This window comes from Delphinapterus leucas, chromosome 4, assembly GCF_059928025.1.
Source record: "Delphinapterus leucas isolate spDelLeu-1000000601 "Yukka" chromosome 4, BTC_Dleu_Yukka2, whole genome shotgun sequence".
Classification (NCBI taxonomy): Eukaryota; Metazoa; Chordata; class Mammalia; order Artiodactyla; family Monodontidae; genus Delphinapterus; species Delphinapterus leucas.
This window is the reverse complement of record NC_143132.1, coordinates 131,290,013-131,308,393: the sequence shown is the minus strand read 5'-3', so window position 1 is coordinate 131,308,393 and position 18,381 is coordinate 131,290,013. Positions and strand designations below refer to the sequence as shown.

The 18,381-nt window shown below is 44.4% G+C and overlaps 1 protein-coding gene and 1 long non-coding RNA gene across 3 annotated transcripts in view; one reads left to right on the top strand and one right to left on the bottom strand.

Annotated features, from left to right (window-relative positions):
* Positions 1 to 276: 276 nt before the first annotated feature.
* CLDN18 (claudin 18) overlaps positions 277 to 18,381 on the top strand; it is a 22,010-nt gene continuing 3,905 nt past the window's right edge. Inside the window, exons 1-2 of one of the 2 annotated variants that reach the window (XM_022582571.2) lie at positions 277 to 496; positions 17,962 to 18,126. In XM_022582571.2, the coding sequence (XP_022438279.1) occupies positions 277 to 496; positions 17,962 to 18,126 (385 nt within the window). Of the gene's footprint in view, positions 497 to 9,692; positions 9,976 to 17,961; positions 18,127 to 18,381 lie in introns of those variants that run through there. The other variant, XM_022582570.3, reaches the window with a different exon arrangement.
* The window catches only part of LOC111179221 (uncharacterized), a 26,447-nt gene continuing 17,941 nt past the window's right edge, over positions 9,876 to 18,381 (bottom strand). The window contains exon 4 of the long non-coding RNA XR_016393138.1: positions 9,876 to 18,214. This is a non-coding gene — a long non-coding RNA (uncharacterized LOC111179221). The remainder of the gene's footprint in view (positions 18,215 to 18,381) is intronic.

The following is an 18,381-nucleotide window of genomic DNA, read 5'->3' as shown; positions in this document are numbered from 1 at the left end:
TTAATCAGAAAACTCCCTCAAAAGGTAAACAGTGAGTAGAGTGTACATATGGTGGAAAACAAATGGCTCTTGGTACCATGTTATGGAAATTATCTCACTCAGGTAGATAAAGGAGCAGGGCGAGCCCAGGTGGCACTGTTGAATCCCCTCCTTACATGGCCCATTCGTGACGTGTGTGCCAGCCTCTCTGAGAAAACTCCATCCCTACACTCAGTGCTCTCAGAACTGGACTGGCCCCCTGCTGAGTGGTGCTCTGTGTCAACTCTGCACCCCACCATGTCCGTGACCGCCTGCCAGGGCTTGGGGTTTGTGATTTCACTGCTTGGGATTGCGGGCATCATTGCCGCCACCTGCATGGACCAATGGAGCACCCAGGATCTGTACAACAACCCGGTGACAGCTGTATTCAACTACCAAGGGCTGTGGCGCTCCTGCGTCCGAGAGAGCTCTGGATTCACCGAGTGCCGGGGCTACTTCACCCTGCTGGGGCTGCCAGGTAAGAGCTGGTACCTGGCAGGATGTGGGGGAAGACAGAGGTGGACAGGAGACAGTGGCCTCTGTCTGGCGTACCACAGAAGGACCACGGGGGAGGGAGAAGCAAAAGCCTCCACCACCAAGGTAGGAACAGGAGTGCAGCAAACTTAGGGAGAGGAGCTTCCCAGAGCTGGTAGGGCTCCTGTATCCCTAACCGGATGGTACCCAGTTCTCCCCATTGGGTACATTTTTAAAATAACTCCTATGCAAGCAATAGCATTGTCTCAATCACCAACAGGAAGAGGACTCAGGAGGCCCAGATCCTAGCCACTTCCTTCCTTTAGCCCTAGAGATCTCCCCTCCCTGAGTTGGGGACCGTGAATCTCCTGAACGGAGTTCCATCTCCAGCACCCCTTGTGCCTGGTCCCAGCTTCCAGGGGACACCTCAGCACATCGCAGCAACAGAAAGGGAGCAGAGGAAAGGGACAGAGAAAAAGAACTGGGTGCTGTATTTCTCAGGGACGGAGGCACCAGATGCGCCCCTTCTCTGCATCTCCTGACCTCCAGAATGTATTGGCCACATGGAACCAGCTTCAGGGCACTCTCTGCACAGAGGACCCTTGGAGAAAGTGCACTCCACTGTGCGGGGCAAAGAGGTGTGGGCTGTGATGTCCAGACTGGCATATTAGCCACACAAGGATTTGTTTTCAAGGATTTGTAGATGGGTCATGTTAACTTGAAGAAATTCAAGTCTCGAGAGTAGAGAATGTTAAAAGTGTCTTTCACTCAGGTAACAGAGTAAGACAATGAATACACTTGTCATTTTTATTTCTTAGTTCTTTTTTCCTTCCATACATATACATCAAAGTCTGGAGAGAGGCATTTCCTAAGGTGGACACAGTAAAGAGGGTCAGAAATAGAAACTAGGGCTTCTCCTGCAGGAATTCCCCATTTGGCTGCAGGGTCAAGACTTAGACCCACACAGAAGGTAAGAGGTAAAGACTCAGTGACGCAGTGACTTAGTCTTTTATACATTCCACACTTATGGATGGAGAGCTCACTACAACCTCAGGATTCTGTGGGCCTGGTGCCCCCCCCCAAAATGTGAAAGTGCACTGCGGGCTGGGTATGACAAGGTGACAAGGAAGGAGGACAGAAGGCGGGTGCTGCAGGAGATGAGATGAGGATGACCGGCTCAGGAAGAGACCCACCGAGAAGGAAATCCCACAAGTGACCCTTGAAAGGTAGTTAAGAGTTATAGGGGCAGCATCCCAGGAGGAAAAACAGCATGGGCAAAGGCATGGGAGTGCTTCCACCCAAGTCTTACTTGGGAGAAAATGAAGGAATGACCTTGGCTGGAGAAGAGGGTTTTTACGGAGGTAATGATGAAGAGCATCGAATGCCAAGCTAAGAGATGAAGGACCTGGGTGTAAACAGGAGAATGTGAACCAGATCCATGGGTGAACAGCTGCCAATTCAGTGAGGTCTCCCTCCACCAGGGACTGGAGGAAGGCGAGCCACTCCCACATCCCTATGTCCTGCTGACCCCTCCTGAGCTTCGGGGCTAACGATCTGCCCTAGGGATTCTCACTCACCTCAAATGCAAAATGCCCCAGATCTCTCAGAGGTCTGGTCCATGGACCTGTGTCCATGCAGAGCTAGAAGCCACGAAGGAGAGAGTCAGCGTGAGGCTGACCTCTCGTGCACAGAGCACCCACGTGACATCTGAGGAGTCATATGGCTTCACAAAGGGCAAATAACCATGGCAGACCTGGCACTAGCACTTGAGCCAACAACTGCCTTGCAATATTTTGTGTAATCTCTACAAGCCACCCTGTGAACTTGGTGCTATCACTACCACCTTTTTAGAAACAAGGAAGCTGAGCTGGGGTAACTTGCCCAAAGTCACATGCAAATGGAGCCAGGGCTCAGACCTGCCTGCACCTAAGCCCCAGCTCGCAGCCCTAACTGGGAGCCCCAAGGCTCTCAGACACAAAGCAGAAATCCCCAGTGCAAAGGCACCTTTCCTATCCTCCCCTCTTGCCTAAGATTGGGGCTGCAGTCTTGGGGAGTGTCCTGGACTAGCAACAGCTGTCAACAACCCCGGTACTCATTTTGCAGGTCAAGAGAGGGAGACTTAGAAGGGCAAAGTGACTTGCCCATGTCCACAGAGCTAAAACTGAGCCAGACTGAAACTGCTCTAGGGCCTTCTCTTAGAAATTTTGTGTGTGTTCATATGTGAAGATCCTGCGACTAGATAGTTCAGAGAAGGATTTTTCAAAGAGAATTTTGTAGGAATCGCTTTTAAAAGAAAGAAATTCTTGCAGCCCCTCAATGTTGATTTCAATTATATTCATTTTAGTGTCACTTTAATATAAACACGTATAACAATAGATTTAAATTCCTAATGCATATAAATCTTATACAAGGACCAAAGCCACACTTGCAAATGTAATGTAAATACCACTAAAACACTAATAAACACAAACGTCAAAATTCATCTGGTGTTAGGGATATTGTTGGTTTTCGTTTGGAGTTGAACAGGACAGAGACAGCCTCAAGTCCGATTTTGTATTTCACCTCTCTCAATGTTTTGACTTTAGTATTATTAATGCAGATTCTCTATTCACGTGGGTTTGTTTTACAAAATGGTATTAATAAATTCGAGATACTCACATGTTACGCTTAGCCACCACCTCATCAGAGAATCACCCTCTTGAGTCTGTGGTGACGAGGCATCTGTGACTTGCTGCTTTTTGCAATGGTCTTGTTCATTTGAGATGAGGCTGGGATGTGGAACTACTGAATGTGGCTCTAAGGCTGTCAACCCAATTATTTCTGGAATTGGGGAGGAATAGTTCTCTGCTGTGTATTTACCAGCACTAACTGTTGCAATCGGGTTTATGCAAAGACAGGACAGAACAATGCTGCTGGTGATGCTACCGCAGTATTGACCACCAGGGCACAGGTGTCTGAGCTCGTGGTGCCAGTGCCACAAGGTATGGAGAAATTCCCCTGACTCCATTTCTATTTGAGCTGGAATGAACCCTTTGTTCAAGTAGCAGCTGAGGCTATCACTTCACTGACCCCTGATATAAGCATGATCATAAACACCAAAATGAACCCAAACCGTAAGTGGCTAGCCTGAGGATCTGGGACATACTTGTTTTAACTTCCTTTCCATTGCCATTGAAATGTAAGCACAGAATATTTTAATTTCCATGGAGAAGCTACATACTCCCAAGAACGCAAACACAGATACTCAGGCTCAGAGGGAAGAAATCAGGCACAGCCAAACCCTCCAGAGAAATCTGAGCCATAGGACTGGCAGCCAACCTTCCTAGACAAAGTCTTTTCACTAGAACCATCACTGGCAGCCACCCTGTCCTGGGCTGACCGGGTTTGGACAAGGTCTCCTCTTGGCAGGGATAAGGAAAGAAAGGCAAAGCCTTTGGTCCCCCTACACAGGCAGAAATAATAGGAAATAAACAATAACACAAAATAAATATGTTAATTAATTAAAATTTTAAATTTAAAATTTTTTTTAAATTTTAAAACCCAGTACAGAAATCGTGGCATTAGAAAGAACGTTTATTTGTTCAACAAACATTTGTTTGAGCACCTACTATGTCCCAAGCTGTCTGCATATGGGGAACATAGATATCAAAAGGCTCACAAATCTAGAAAGAGAGACAGAGGATCAACAAACCATTGCAATGCAAGGTTTCTCAACCTCGGCACTACTGACAGTTTTGGCCACGTAATTCTTTTTTGTAGGGTACTGTTCTGTGCATTATAGGATATTTAGCAGTATCCTTGGCCTCCGTCCACTAGATGGGAGTAGCAGCACCTCTCCCTCCCCAGTTGTGACAACAAAGATGTCTCCAGACATTGCCATGTATCCCCTGGGGCAAAAGCAGCCCCAGTTAAGAATCACTGCAATAAAGCATAGTCAGCAGACATGATGGAAGGGACGTCCTAAAGGAACTGACAGCTGAGTTGAGTTACTAACAAGAAGTATGAGTTACACAGGAAGATAAAGAGGTAAAGAATTTTCCAGAAAGAGAGGAACATCGTTGGAAAAGACACAGTGGCATGAGAGAGTGTAGTGTATTGTAGAGTGTAGTGTAGTGTAGTGTAGTGTAATGTAGAGAATTAAAATAACTTAGACCTCTTTGTGAGGCAACACAATACAATATGTGTTAAACACTTAGGAATAATATCTTTAAATATTAGGCAAGGATTGCTTCTCGGCCTTTTGACTAAGATCAAGTGTAAATATTAGGCAAGGATAAAGATGAAAAAAGAGGTTTACTAAGAAAATTTTAAATGTCAATTAAATGGAATTATATACTACAGGTTCCTAGATAGGAATATTATAAAGATGTGAATTTGTTCCTAATTAATGTATAATAATAAATAATATAATTAACTAATTACATAATAATAAAATGTATTAAGACCTTACTCTGTGCTAGGCATTGGCTCAAGAAATTAGCATACGTTCATTTATATTTTAAATATAATTTACATGGTTGTATAAATTTACATAAATTACCTTACACTTAACTTTAATTTTCACAACAACACTATGAGGTAAGTAGTGGTATTACCTCCATTTTATAGATAAGGAAACTGAAACACAAAAAGGCTGTAGAATTTGCCCAGTGACACTGTAGTAGTAAGTGGCAGGTGAGAATTCAAACCCAGGAAGAATTTCTGCAGAGCATAAGCTTGTGTGGATAATATTACAAGAATTCTAATCAAAACGCTAGTAAGAGTTTTCCTTTGGGAACTTGACAAAGTGGTTATCTATAAGAAGAAAGTAGATGAAATTAACTTTTAAATGTTTTTTTTAAGAATAATACAAAAGTAAAGAGCTAATTCGGCCAGATATTCAACCAAATTCTAAAGCTGTGATAATTAAAAGGGTGCTTCGGCCCAAAGATGGACAGAAGGTCAATGGAACAAAGTCTAAAATTAGAAAGACATATACGTGAATTTAATATAGATAGAGGAGGTTTTACAAAGCATGGGGAGAGGAAAGGTTATTCAGTAAGTGCTGTAAAAATTATTGATTAACTTTTTTGAGGGAAAAAAAGAATCATAGACTATAAACCAAAATAGATTCCAGATTAATTAAATGTAAAGATACATAAAATACTTTTAAACTTTCTATAATTCTAATATCATTTCTAAATGGAAATTAAATTCCTAAGCATAGAAAAGAACAGTCATTTTACTACATCATTCAACAGATTTTTATTAAGCACGTATTATTATGCACCATGTACTGTGAACCTATAAATGGAACATATAAATAAAATATAAATGGAATACGCTGTATTTTTTATAGAACCATGGAAAACACTAAAAAGGAAATAATCGATGAGAAAAGATCTTTTTAGTAATCATAGCAATATATTAAGATCCTTAATCAATAAATAATTCATATAAATTGGTAGAAAAAAATGCTAAAATTCCAACAAGTAAATGAGGAAGGAGTACAAACTGACAACTCAAGAAAAGGGAAAAACAAATGCTCCATAAATATTTGTTTAAAAACTATAGTTTCAAACTCATTAGTAATCAAAGTAATGCAAATCAAAACAAGTGATCGTGTATAACTTACCAAATTCACAGTGTAGGTAAGGGTACAATGAGGCAACATCTTTCAAATACTGCTGCTAGGAATAAAATTCATAGAAAAAAAATCTGCTTCTACATAAGAAAGATTTTTTAAAACCTCACACCCTTTGACATCTTAATTCCTCTCTTAGGAATCTGTCCTAAAAGAGTAATCAGAAATGCTAGCAAAGGGTTATGTGAAAAATGTTCATCATAACATTGTTTTTCATACAAAAAAAACCCAAACAAACTGGGGAAGGGGTATAATCTAACTATATAAGAATAGATGCTGTTTTAGTGAATAGTAGCACTTCTATATAATGGGATATTAATATACTAAATTAAATATATTAAACAATGTATGCAATCAAGTGAAAAGCACAAGACATTAAATCGTATAATCTCTTAATCATGTAAAAATATATACAGAGAATGGATTAAAAAGAAAGTATGCCAGATATTTTGTCTAGGATTTAAAACTGTAAGATTTTTTTTAATTTTCCCTATTTCTAAATTTTCTATTTTGAGCACCAAAAGGTGGAGTCAGGAATTAAGAATACAAAGTGTGTTAACAGTTTAAAAGAAAAAAATCAATAGATGTATCAATCATTTGTCTTGCTAATAATACTAATTTTACTCATCCTATATTCCTAGCTATGATATTTTATATTGCTATTTGACCACCATTTTGCCTAATTGCCATAGATGGTGTTATATTAATATTCCTAAAATGAGATAAAGAAAAGGTAGGGGAAATGTCTTCTCCAATGTCAGTAAAATAATACAAGCTCCTGGAAATTTACAACCTGAAATGCCACCACCAGAACCAAATTTAAAGTTGAATATAGGGACGATTCCCCCTAAGAAGTCAGCAAAAATTTTTGCTCCATTTTAAAGGTGATTAAACAAAGTTGTAACAACCTCATTATTGTTAAACACAGACCATGAATTATTACCATTATTATTATATACTATTATAATCAGACCACAAACTATCACTATCATTAGAGATACATTTAATATATTTTAACAAAGCCTGTTGCCATGAACAAGAAAGCCAGATGTTCCTCTGCGGACCCCCATTCACTCTTTGGCAGTGACAGCTAAAGCAGTGGTCCACTCATTTTGGAGCACAGAAAACTCACCAGGAAGTGAAAAATCCCATCTTCCACATGTTTTAAAACATGTTAGTACTTATTTCATATTTTAAAAAGTGTATAGACTTAGAATTTCTCTCTACTCGTTCAGTATTCTGCCTAGGTAGAGGGAGCTTTAGTTTATCCTTTAAACTTAATTTTTCCTTCCTCCAAAAACATAAAGCCACTGTCGCCATTTCAAGCAAGAAAGAAAGCTTAATTCCTTATTACCTGAATAACTTGGTTTTTCTGTCCTGAAATTTTGCATAAAGACATTTGCATAGGAGAGTGGGTGGGGAAACTGCCATGAATCAGAATAGATAGCCATAATAACTTTTTCCTTTTAATGTCTCCATTTTCAATCTACTGTTCTCGTGGTATTGTAGTCAATGTGTGGGGAGGGGGTAGACAGATTGTCGTAAAATGAACAACTGGAAACCAAACTCTTACAGATGTCTTTGTGGGTAAAAAGCCTGCCTCTTAGTTGAAAAAAGAGTAAAATGAGCTCTGTCCACAGACACAGTGGCAGAATCATTCCTGACTTACTCCAACATTTTCCAGTTGAATCGGTCGATCCCTGTCCACCAGCAGAGAAGTCACTTCTTCTAGCTGCCTTCTACCCACATTTCAGACTTGGCCTTGTAGCTCAGTTCAGGGGATACAGAGCCACGACTTGACCTTAGTCATGTAACTCTTGCCTGCTCTCGTCTTCTGGGTTTCCTGACTCATTCTTTTTTCTCTGCAAACACTGATCACAGAACCTAAAGCAAGGTGTGCGGTTGAGGGGAGCATTGCCTCCATTCAAATCAGAGGGGAGACCTTGCATATTTGCTTTCTGTGTTTGCTGGGAATAAAGCCGTGGGAGTGGTGGCTGGGTGCACCCAAGATAACATTGAAATGTCCAGATGCACAGGCCTGTTTCCGGGAGAACCTGTCTGCAGGCTAGAGATTGGGGTATGGGTGTGTGGGGCTGTGTATCAGGGCCCTGACATCCAGATTTGGGGAAAGTCTCATTAAAATGTGTCTGAATTCGGAGGCCAGACACACACCACCTACGGGAAGCAGCAGGTCCATCAGTTCCCTAACATAATTCTAAAAGCAAATTATTGTAGACAAAACGCCATGGCTGATCTCCAGCCAAGTCTCTCTTTTGTGTGACTATATAATCCTGATATTTTGACCAACTGTAGTGAAAACCGCTTTTGCAAAATGTAGAAGGTGACAGTGTGTGAGACCTGAATGGGCTCTGAAGTGTTCTAGTTTAGTCTGTCCATGTTACAGATGAAAAAACTGTGACCCACAGAGGTTGAGCCATTTGTTCCAAATCACGCAGCACACGGCGTGTTAGGGACAGTGTCAGGAGCAGATGCTAGGCCTCTCAGTAACCAGGTCAGGGTCTCTGGCCCAGCCTGCCCTGTTCCCTCCTCCTGGCCTTTGTGGAACTTCCATGTCTGCATGCCACGTGGTCTTCACGTGGTTCTTGCAACAGGAGTGAAAGGGTGAGATGGCCGTCAATACAATGCCCTGCTTCTTCTCATCCCAGTTCCAATATCAGTGGACCGAGAGCGTATCTCTAGGATTTGGCTTCCTGTTCTCAAAAGAGGGGACAACTCTGCCTGCCTCTGCCACTCCATATGGAAACAGAGAAGGAGCCCCAGATTGGAAGTTGAGATGGGAGCTCCACCTTTGTCATCTTTAAAGTAGCTGTGGGGGCTTCCCTGGTGGTGCAGTGGTTGAGAGTCCGCCTGCCGATGCAGGGGACATGGGTTCGTGCCCCGGCCCGGGAAGGTCCCACATGCCACGGAGCGGCTGGGCCCGTGAGCCATGGCCGCTGAGCCTGCTTGTCCGGAGCCTGTGCTTCGCAACGGGAGAGGCCACAACAGTGAGAGGCCCGCGTACCGCAAAAAAAAAGTAGCTGTGGCTCAAGGCACTTGGGCAAGTTTCTTAACCTGTTTGTAGGTCGCTTGACTCACAGCCCCCCAAAAAAAATATGGGTGGGAAATAATAATACCTGCCCTACCCATTTCTGTAAGATCAAAATGGAACTGTCAGTGAAACGTGGTTTTAGTCGTGAGGAGAAAATGTTAACATCTGGTGTAAGAGGAGATTCCTGGAGCCTTTTTTTTTTTAAGTGAGGTCAGACGAAGTGGTTTCCTGTGATGAGCAGAGCCTAAAGGAAGGGCTTTTTTTTTGGGGGGGGGTCTCAGCTGCGCTTCTTCCCCAGAGGGTGGCGCCCTCGGGGCAGAGCCTGAGCCAGGATGGGGCGGGGGTCCACTCAGACTGCCTCGCCCTCAAACCAGCTGGGCCTGCGCGGTGCAGCGGGACAAGTGCCTCTTGGGGCTGCTTCCCTAACAAATGAAAAAATAATGCCCTTGAACCAAGAGTGAAACTGAACTATCTAAGGAAAACACTGTGAGCAAACACTAAGGGCTGAGGGAAACCATCTAATCAGAGCAGCTCCCCGGGAGCACAGCAGGACGAAGGAGGCAGCTGGGTGGGAGGACGGTGACCCAGGCCATGTCCACCACCACATGTCAAGTGGTGGGCTTCCTGCTGTCCATGCTGGGCCTGGCCGGCTGCATCACTGCCACGGTGATGGACATGTGGAGCACCCAGGACCTGTACGACAACCCTGTCACCGCCGTGTTCCAGTACGAAGGGCTCTGGCGCAGCTGCGTGCAGCAGAGCTCCGGCTTCACCCAGTGCCGGCCCTACTTCACCATCCTGGGCCTGCCAGGTAGGCGAGGGCACAGGTGAGGTAGGGAAGGGCCTGCTTCTCTCACCGCAGCCAGGAGGGACTGGTGAGATGCGCGCAGGGCATGACCCTCGCAGCACGGGCTCCGGATCGGAGGTGTGAATAAGAGGAGAAGTTGACCCGGTGTCAAAGAGGGCTATAGTCGTAGCGGTGAATATCGGAGACTTCGTACTCAGGTCAAAGGAATTGCTAGTAAGGAAGCAGGTCTTGAAAAGAATGGGTCTATCGTGAGGACAGGCTCATGGTACTAGAATAGACAATGTTTCTCAAGAAGAAAAGTAATCGTGTGCATGTATGTGCATTGCTCTTGCCTGCACACACATGGGAGTAGGTAGGATGGTGAATATTTTCTTCCAGTCCAAAAAGTTTATTGGGAGCTAATATCATTTCATTATCAATTCAATTAATTTTTCCTTTGAAAAGCTGGAGTTCTCTGTAGGTGCCAGAAAGTATACATTGCCATTAAACTATAAATATCTTTTCTCTGCATTTGTGTTGAGAGGTTCTGGTCTGCACTCCTAAAAAACAATGCATGTCAAAATATAATTATAGAACTGTAATGATATTATAATAATTTCAGAATATAAATATAATTATAAATGTGACATCGTTTCACCCCTGAAGATAAAATCAGCTAAATCCCTGTTTTTCATACAGATAATTATTTCAAATAGGAATCATAGGAACTTTGCATTCTAGATATTATGGAAGCTCTACTTGCATTTGTTTTTTAAAGCAAAAAGAAATAAAAGGTCAGGCTAATCGGTGGCTCCAAGGAGTGGCCCAGATGTGAGTTTGGTGAGGAAAGGAAAACGGGGCTGGGTTTTGCCTCTCTGAAACAAACACTTTGTGGACAGGTAGATGGGAATAAGTTTGCACAAAACTGTTAGGAGCCTGTGAAGCCCTTGAAATTGAATTGTAAAGAGCAATTCAATTAATTCATCTCCATGTGTAGAAAGAAATAGAAGGTGGGTGGCAGAGTGGAAGAATTGGGGTATTGACTCCATTTTTAGAAGCCACTTGTGTTGCAGGACAGACCCATCCCTGACTGAGACCTGCTTAGAGAATCAAGGGTGGTAGAACCTGGCCGGAGGGAAGGAAACCCTGGAGGAGGGATGATGCTATAGTGTGAGGGCAAAGGTCAGAAGGGAGGAGATGTGAGACCATGGATTGTTTAGTTGCTAGCTAATTTTAACTATTAAATGAAAAAATAAGATTGACCTTATGTTGAAAATTAAGGCATGACATTCCATGACTTCAGCTCGTTAACGCAGGGCCCCATCACATGTTATCAATCTCTTGCTCATTCTGTATTTTTCTACACATGGGGCTCCCACATATCCCCACTCTCCTAAATGGCCAGACCCCATCGCTGCCACTCTCATTGTCTTTCCTGTTCTATCGAGGGATCCCATCCTCCCTGAGCCCTCCCAGAACCTCTCCTCATCTCCCCATCTCTCTGCAGAACAAGATCCCCTCCCTCCCTCCCTCCCTCCCGCCCAAGGCCGACCTCTCCAACCCGGCTCTGAATGCCCCACACCCTCCTGTCTGGCCATCACCGCTGATCAGCCCCTCTCCTTTCTGCCTCTTTCATCTTCCCTCCTCTCTTATGCTTATATCCTCCTTTACTGGAAAACCTTCTCTTGATTCGGATCATTGTCAATTTCTGTCTCTCCCCGGCTCACTGACAATCAAATTAAAAGACTCAATTTTTCTACCACCCCTCACTCTTAACCTCTGGTTTCTATCCTTCATCTCTTTAGAGTGTTTTCTGCTTTGATTGTGGCAGAAGGTCGGGCAGAATCTTCCAGTCACCAACTTCCAGTTCTCACCTCTCATCTCCCTGGATATTTCAAGACCTAACCAGCTTCCATGGTTCCCCACTCCCAGCTTAATTAGGTGCAGGCATGACAGCCTGACACCCACACCCTCCTGCATTGCTCACCTCCCTTCCCTGACCCATCTCTTACCAGCCCTTTGCCCACAGCCTAAGGTTTTCCCTGTCCATTTACTATGCCTTGGGCTTGGTCCTGGATACCCATTGCCCCTACTGCCCAAATGTCCCCCCTCTTACACCCCAACTGCCACCTGCACAAATCTTCCCATATGTGAGGTCCAGCTCAATACCATCTCCTCCCTGAAGCCCCCTCACATCCCCAAATGAAAAAGGATCCCACAGATCTCTGTACCACTCCCGACAACTGCTCACAAATCTGAAACTCTGAAAAGCTCCAGGCAGCCTTCACAGAGGGGGACCCCAGCCCTGCCGGTCTGCATCGGGGAAACAGGATCCCACCAAAATCCAGGAAAGACATTTCTTGGGACTGAGTTTGTGGGAGAGGAGATACTTTAAATCGTTGATCATGTATGGCCTTGGAGGACAGTGTGGATTTAAGAATAGCCAGTCCTCAAGGCAGCAGGAGTGACTACAGTGTCAACTGGCATCCTGAAATATTGTGAATAAGAGGAGATCTTCCCCCCTACCTTGGTCCAGGCCTTTCTCTTCCTCCTCTTCCCAAGTCTTCTTCCATTCCTGCCCTTCACACTCTCTCACCCATGGCTTTCAAATTCTCAACTATATTTTATCACCATGTGAGAGGATTCAGGTTTGTACACGGTTAACACAAATCAAAGCCATGTCAGGTTGGAGAGAGATAACTGCATTTTTTCAAATTGTTTTATTGTTTTAAATTAATTTTTATACCATTTTTAAAGCTTACTTTCCAGTTACAGTTATTACCAAATGTTGGTTACATTCCGCGTGTTGTTCAATACATCCCTGTAGCCTAGATTACACCCGATAGTTTGTATCTCCCACTCCCACACCCCTATATTGCCCCTCCCCCGCTCCCCACTGGTAACCACTAGTTTGTTCTCTATGGAGAGATAACTTCTTTTTAAGGAAGGGGAAGAAACTAAAACTTACTGAGTCTGGCTTAGTTCCATGCTGGGGCCAAGCAGCATCTGATCCTCACAACATTTCTTTGCAAGAAATATCTCTATCCCACTCCAGAGTTGAGGAGACTTGGCTTCCGTGAGGTTAAAAGACTTGCCTAATGACGCTCATCTGGTATCATGAAGTCTGCAGGTTTTCATGAGATACACAGGACCTCCATATCAGTTCCCTGGGATCTCTGGAGAATCGAAGCCTTCCCACCTTGTTCTGAAGGGCTTTCCCTCTGAGGTCTGGCCTTAGACTTCCCTCCTCTGGGATCCCCTCCTTCGGGCTCCTCCACCAGCCATTCCTGCCTTCAATCTGAAGCCAAGCTGTGCCTGAAGATATGGGTCCTCCCCCTGCCCCCCCAACAAAGGCCCCATGTCCAGTCTTTGGCACTTTGTGACTTGCAGTCTCATCAGCCCCACCCACAACCCCTAGCCAGCTTAGCGATGTCAGCCGCTGGGAACTCTTTCCTCTCAACTCCCCATTCTGAGCACCTCCTCCTAAGCCCTCTTGAGGGCTGTTTTCCCAGATTATCCCTTGCAATTTTATGTCACTGAACAATTAAATGAAAATCCCTAGGGATCAAGGCAAAACATTAACATTTCTTTAGAAGTTTCCCCAGGAGAGGCTAAGGTACAGCCAGGATTGGGAACCACGCCTTGCCTGTCAGTTCATAGCTACTTTGGGGGAATAAGATATATTGCAACGGTGGGGGGTGGGGGGCGGAAACTGAGTTCCCATTTTTCTGTTTGCTTCTGTCAGCCCTGAATCCTGCCCACCTTTCAGGTCTGATAATACGTCTTTGTTCATTGGAAAGAATGCTGTAGTCACACCTTTGGTGCAGGGAATCAGTCTATAGAACCCGTTGACTCACCTGTTACCAGCTGATAAGCCTATGCCCCTTGCTCAGAGTATCAAATAAGAGACAGAGAGGCTAAAAGAGAAATCTTACCTCCTTTGGAAGCAGTTCCTCTGGTGACTTATCCATGGAGACGGATTAGTATTCCAGGTGGTAGAATCTTCCAGATGGAAAGGAAGTTCGGGTCACCACCATGCATCCCCATGGTCATTACTAGACATAGGGGGGTTCCAGCAATGAGTAGTGAAGAACATTTCCCCTCGCTTCCTGACAGCTGCCCCCATCACAGCTCCCACCCTCAGAAGAACACCCACAAGGGGTCTCCAAAGCAAGGAAGATCTTGGTTCATCCATCCAGGTCCAGAGTTGTGGCTCTGACAGTGGCCCCGCAAGATTTAAGACAGTGTTGTGTCTTTGCCCAACCACAGGCTAAAAGAAAGTGGTAATCTAATCCTAACCCTAGAAGGAGATTCTAAAAAATAAAAACGAGCTCAGGGTCAGGGTGGACCCCTGGTTCGAAGCAGGTACCAGTGTTCATCAGAAATCCAGAGATCAAGAGAGAGCAGTAAAGAATGAGGTCTTGTCATGCATACCTGACCCAGCAAAGGCAAGAGGGCATCTGAGAGCCTGAGGCAAAGGCTGTCTTTGCAAAGGCAAAGACAGGCCGGCTACGGCTTCGGTACCCAAAGAATCCTGTGGCACACACAGCAGGAGCTGCTCTCCACATCAGGCAAGCCCGGTGCTTTTACCTCCCACCAGCTGGCATCACCATCCCTTCTAATCCAACAATGTCAGGGAAGACCACATACTTCAGCCACAGCCATAGCACATATGTGGTATGTTTTCAGGAACAAATAGTAGAACCACTCAGTGAAAGAGGTTCAATGACCCCATCCTTGACAACAGTCCAAGATAAGTAAAATTTTTCATAGAATGAGGAAGGGATACTTTTTATCCTACTTAGTTAATGTTGTTTATTTGGCTGGTTGATTGGTTGGTTGGCTGGTTGGGTGGGTTTTAGTTGTTTTAACCAGGTGCCTTGCCAGGTGCTTCTCAAAAGGGATAAAAGATTTTGTTCTCTGAATGGCTTAAGGCTTAAAATATCAGAACAAGAGCAGTTTTTAAAAGCTTTAACAAGTTCCTGAGTAGATTTGAAGTTCATAAGAGGCCCATGAGGACAAGAAGGAAGGAAAGGCAAAGTCCCTTCCTCCTCTCATAGGTCCAGTTTTCTGGTAGCAACATGCAAAAATAGAAGAGCCCTGAGGGTATTTCCTGAAGTCTGGGGCTGCCCCACAAATGTCCTCTCCACAGCTGTCCTGAACCACAGCCTTAGAGTTTAATTGTGTGTGTGAAAGAGAGCTAGAACCACACCATGAGTGACTGTCAGAAAGGGGTTCTATTATGATTTCTTAGCCAAGGTACTCCCAAAGTGAAAAGAAATTTGAGGTTCAGGATTTCCAGTGAAAATATAATCTTTCCAGGTTGTAAGCTGCTTGAAGACAGAGATTATTTCTCATGAAATTTTATTCTTCCTACAGCATCTGGCAAAGGGCTTTGCAGAGAATTTGAGCTTAAGAATACATGATGGATGAATGAATGAATGAATGAATGAATTCATGGATGAGCGCATGAATCTGTTAACGTTTGACTATGAGAGTATACCAACATGTGCTGGATGAATACACAAAGATATAAATAAATACACAAGTAGATGTCACATGCTTGCATTTGTTAATGAGGGAATGGATGAGGTGTTTGTTCCCAGTATGTGTGGGGTCAACAAAGTCATTGGGCAAGGCTTTGGAAAACAGAGGTGACACACTGGAGTCCTCTTATATTAAGGATTGGATCCAGAGGCCACTCTTAAGCCCTCATGAGTTCTTTTCACCTTACTGGGGCCACCGTGGCTCTAGCATCAGGAAACTGCAAGCCCAAGATGCTAATGTTCATCAATTCTTCTAGGAATGAATGGTCAGATCCTGGAAGATTGCTCCACACCGTACACCAACACATTTACCCCCAGAATATAGTGGTTAATAGGACCAAGACTGATGATGGATGCTTATAGAAATCTCTTCCCAGCAGGGAAGCAAAGTTAAAAGCAGAAGTTTCTTTAGGGAGAAGAGAATCAGAATTAAGTGAATGGAAGTCAATGGTACAGAACTAGAGTAGCTGGTTACCATTGTCTCGCTACCTGATGGGAAAGTTGCCGGGGCCTCCATTCCTCAGACACTGCAGAAGGCTCTTTAATGAACTGTGCATGATCTACCTCTCCTGTTTTCAATATATTTCATTGATTTCCAATTCTTCCATCATGACAAATTGCTTTATGATACACAGGTTAGAGTGAATAAGCAGGCAGCTCCCCTGATATCGGCCATATTTGAGATGAAATCTTCCCGAAGAGACTGGAGAGAATTCCTCCCAGGGCTCCCTTGTCTTGAGAGTCACATTTATAAATAATCTCCTGGGACAGGCAATTCCCTGAGATAACTTTTGGAGAATATTCCTTTATACATTCTTAGCATCCATTTCAGAGGATGACATTTTATGGTCTAGTCTCCAAGTTTGAAGGATACATTCTGTTAGGAGCTTACAGATCCCTATACCTTGCTGGCAGCCAGAACTCTACCTGTTTTTCCAGGATAAAGTACCTCAGAGCAATGTATTGTGATGGGAAAATAACCATTTTGAAACAGTTCCAGGTTTGACCCCCAGCTCTGCCTTTCCCTTGATATGTGTCTTTGGGCAGGTTATTTAACCTCTGAGTCTCAATTTCTTCAATCATAAAATAGAGATAATAATATTACCTACATTGCAAGGGAGTTTTTATATGGATTCAATCTCTTAACGTTGAAAAGTCCCTAATAGCTTTCAATTAAAAGTAGCAGTTGGCAGGCTTCCCTGGTGGCGCAGTGGTTGAGAGTCTGCCTGCCGATACAGGGGACACGGGTTTGAGCCCCGGTCCGGGAAGATCCCACGTGCCGCGGAGCAACTGGGCCCGTGAGCCATGGCCACTGAGCCTGCGCGTCTGGAGCCTGTGCCCCGCAACGGGAGAGGCCACAACAGTGAGAGGCCCGCGTACCGAAAAGAGAAGTAGCAGTTGGCTATGACAACTAGGATAGGACAGAGCTCTCTGCTTTGCTTCACATGGTTCTTCAGTTCTGCTCTACCAGAACTACCCACACTAGTGGCCTTTCCCTCTGGAAGACACAAGAACTAATTTTTCTTCCTTTTGTAAAATTAATTATGCTTGTGGTGGACATGTTTAATGACTTTCTTTCCCCACTTTGGCATAAGCTCCGTGAGGGCAGAGACCATATCCGACCTGTTACTCACAGTCATCCCCATGCCTAGTCATGCAGGCTCAGTAAAAAACTGTTGGGATGAGTCACTGCACCTTAAGGATGCACTAGAAACCTCTTTGGAAATATCTGGAGGGGAGGTCACTGCAGGCGACTCCCCAGCAGGATGTACAGCTTCCATTGATTCCTGGAAAGGGAACTGCTGATAAACTGTGGTTGTGCTGAAAGGCCTGAGATTGATATAATCGTCTTTTTATGTAGACCCCAAACCTACAGCTCACCATGACCTTAGTAGTCCCTTTGGGAACAGGCAACAATACAGTGCCCCTGGTATACCACCTAGTGACCTTGCTTCATTATAGGCTGTAAGTGAGTATTGAGCTTTCTGGAAGTGGACACAACCCTATGAAGCACTGAGTTCCTATGGAAAGACTAGAGAAGAAAGATATTTGGGTTAGAAGTCAAAGCAACACAGTTTTACTATAAGCTCTATCAATAATTTTTAATGGCACCTTAGTCAAGCCGTTTCCCCTTCTTGGACCCCAGGTTATCAAGCTTTAAAATGAGGACATGAAGTAGCTAAATTCCCTTGGCCCTCCCAGCTCCAACAGTTCATAATTTTCTCATTCTATAGACCCCTGCGTGCATGTCTTTCATCAATCAGGGGAGTGTAAGCGATGGTTTTGCATTTTTCACAATTTCATATCCCCTGAGGATGATAAGTTTCACAGTTTATGGACTTGCCTTTTCTCAGCAGTTTGGTGCTGGTTGGTTGTAGTTGTTTTGTTGTACTACACCAGAGCCTAATCAATCACGTTGAGGTGGTCTTACTTGTCTGCTTGTGTCTTGCCCCTCGCCCCGCAGCCATGCTGCAGGCAGTGCGAGCCCTGATGATTGTGGGCATCGTCCTGAGTATCATTGGCCTCCTGGTGTCCATCTTCGCCCTAAAGTGCATCCGTATTGGCAGCATGGATGACTCTGCCAAAGCCAAAATGACACTTACCTCCGGGATCATGTTCATCATCTCAGGTAAACAAGGAGCCTGGGGTTCCCTCTCTCAAATGCGCGTCCAGGAATGTCAAAGCAAAATCATTCTGGCAGAGGACAGGGCTTCTCCCTAGTGAGCATGGTTTGAACATGGATCAGAGCTTTACACGCTGGGATTCAAGATCTGAGATTAAGGCTCACTTACACTCTACAGAATTATCATGAGTGCTGGTGTCCCTCTTAGCTGCCACCCCCGCCTCATTATGAGAGATTCTCAACTCTAGGCAGACATGTGAC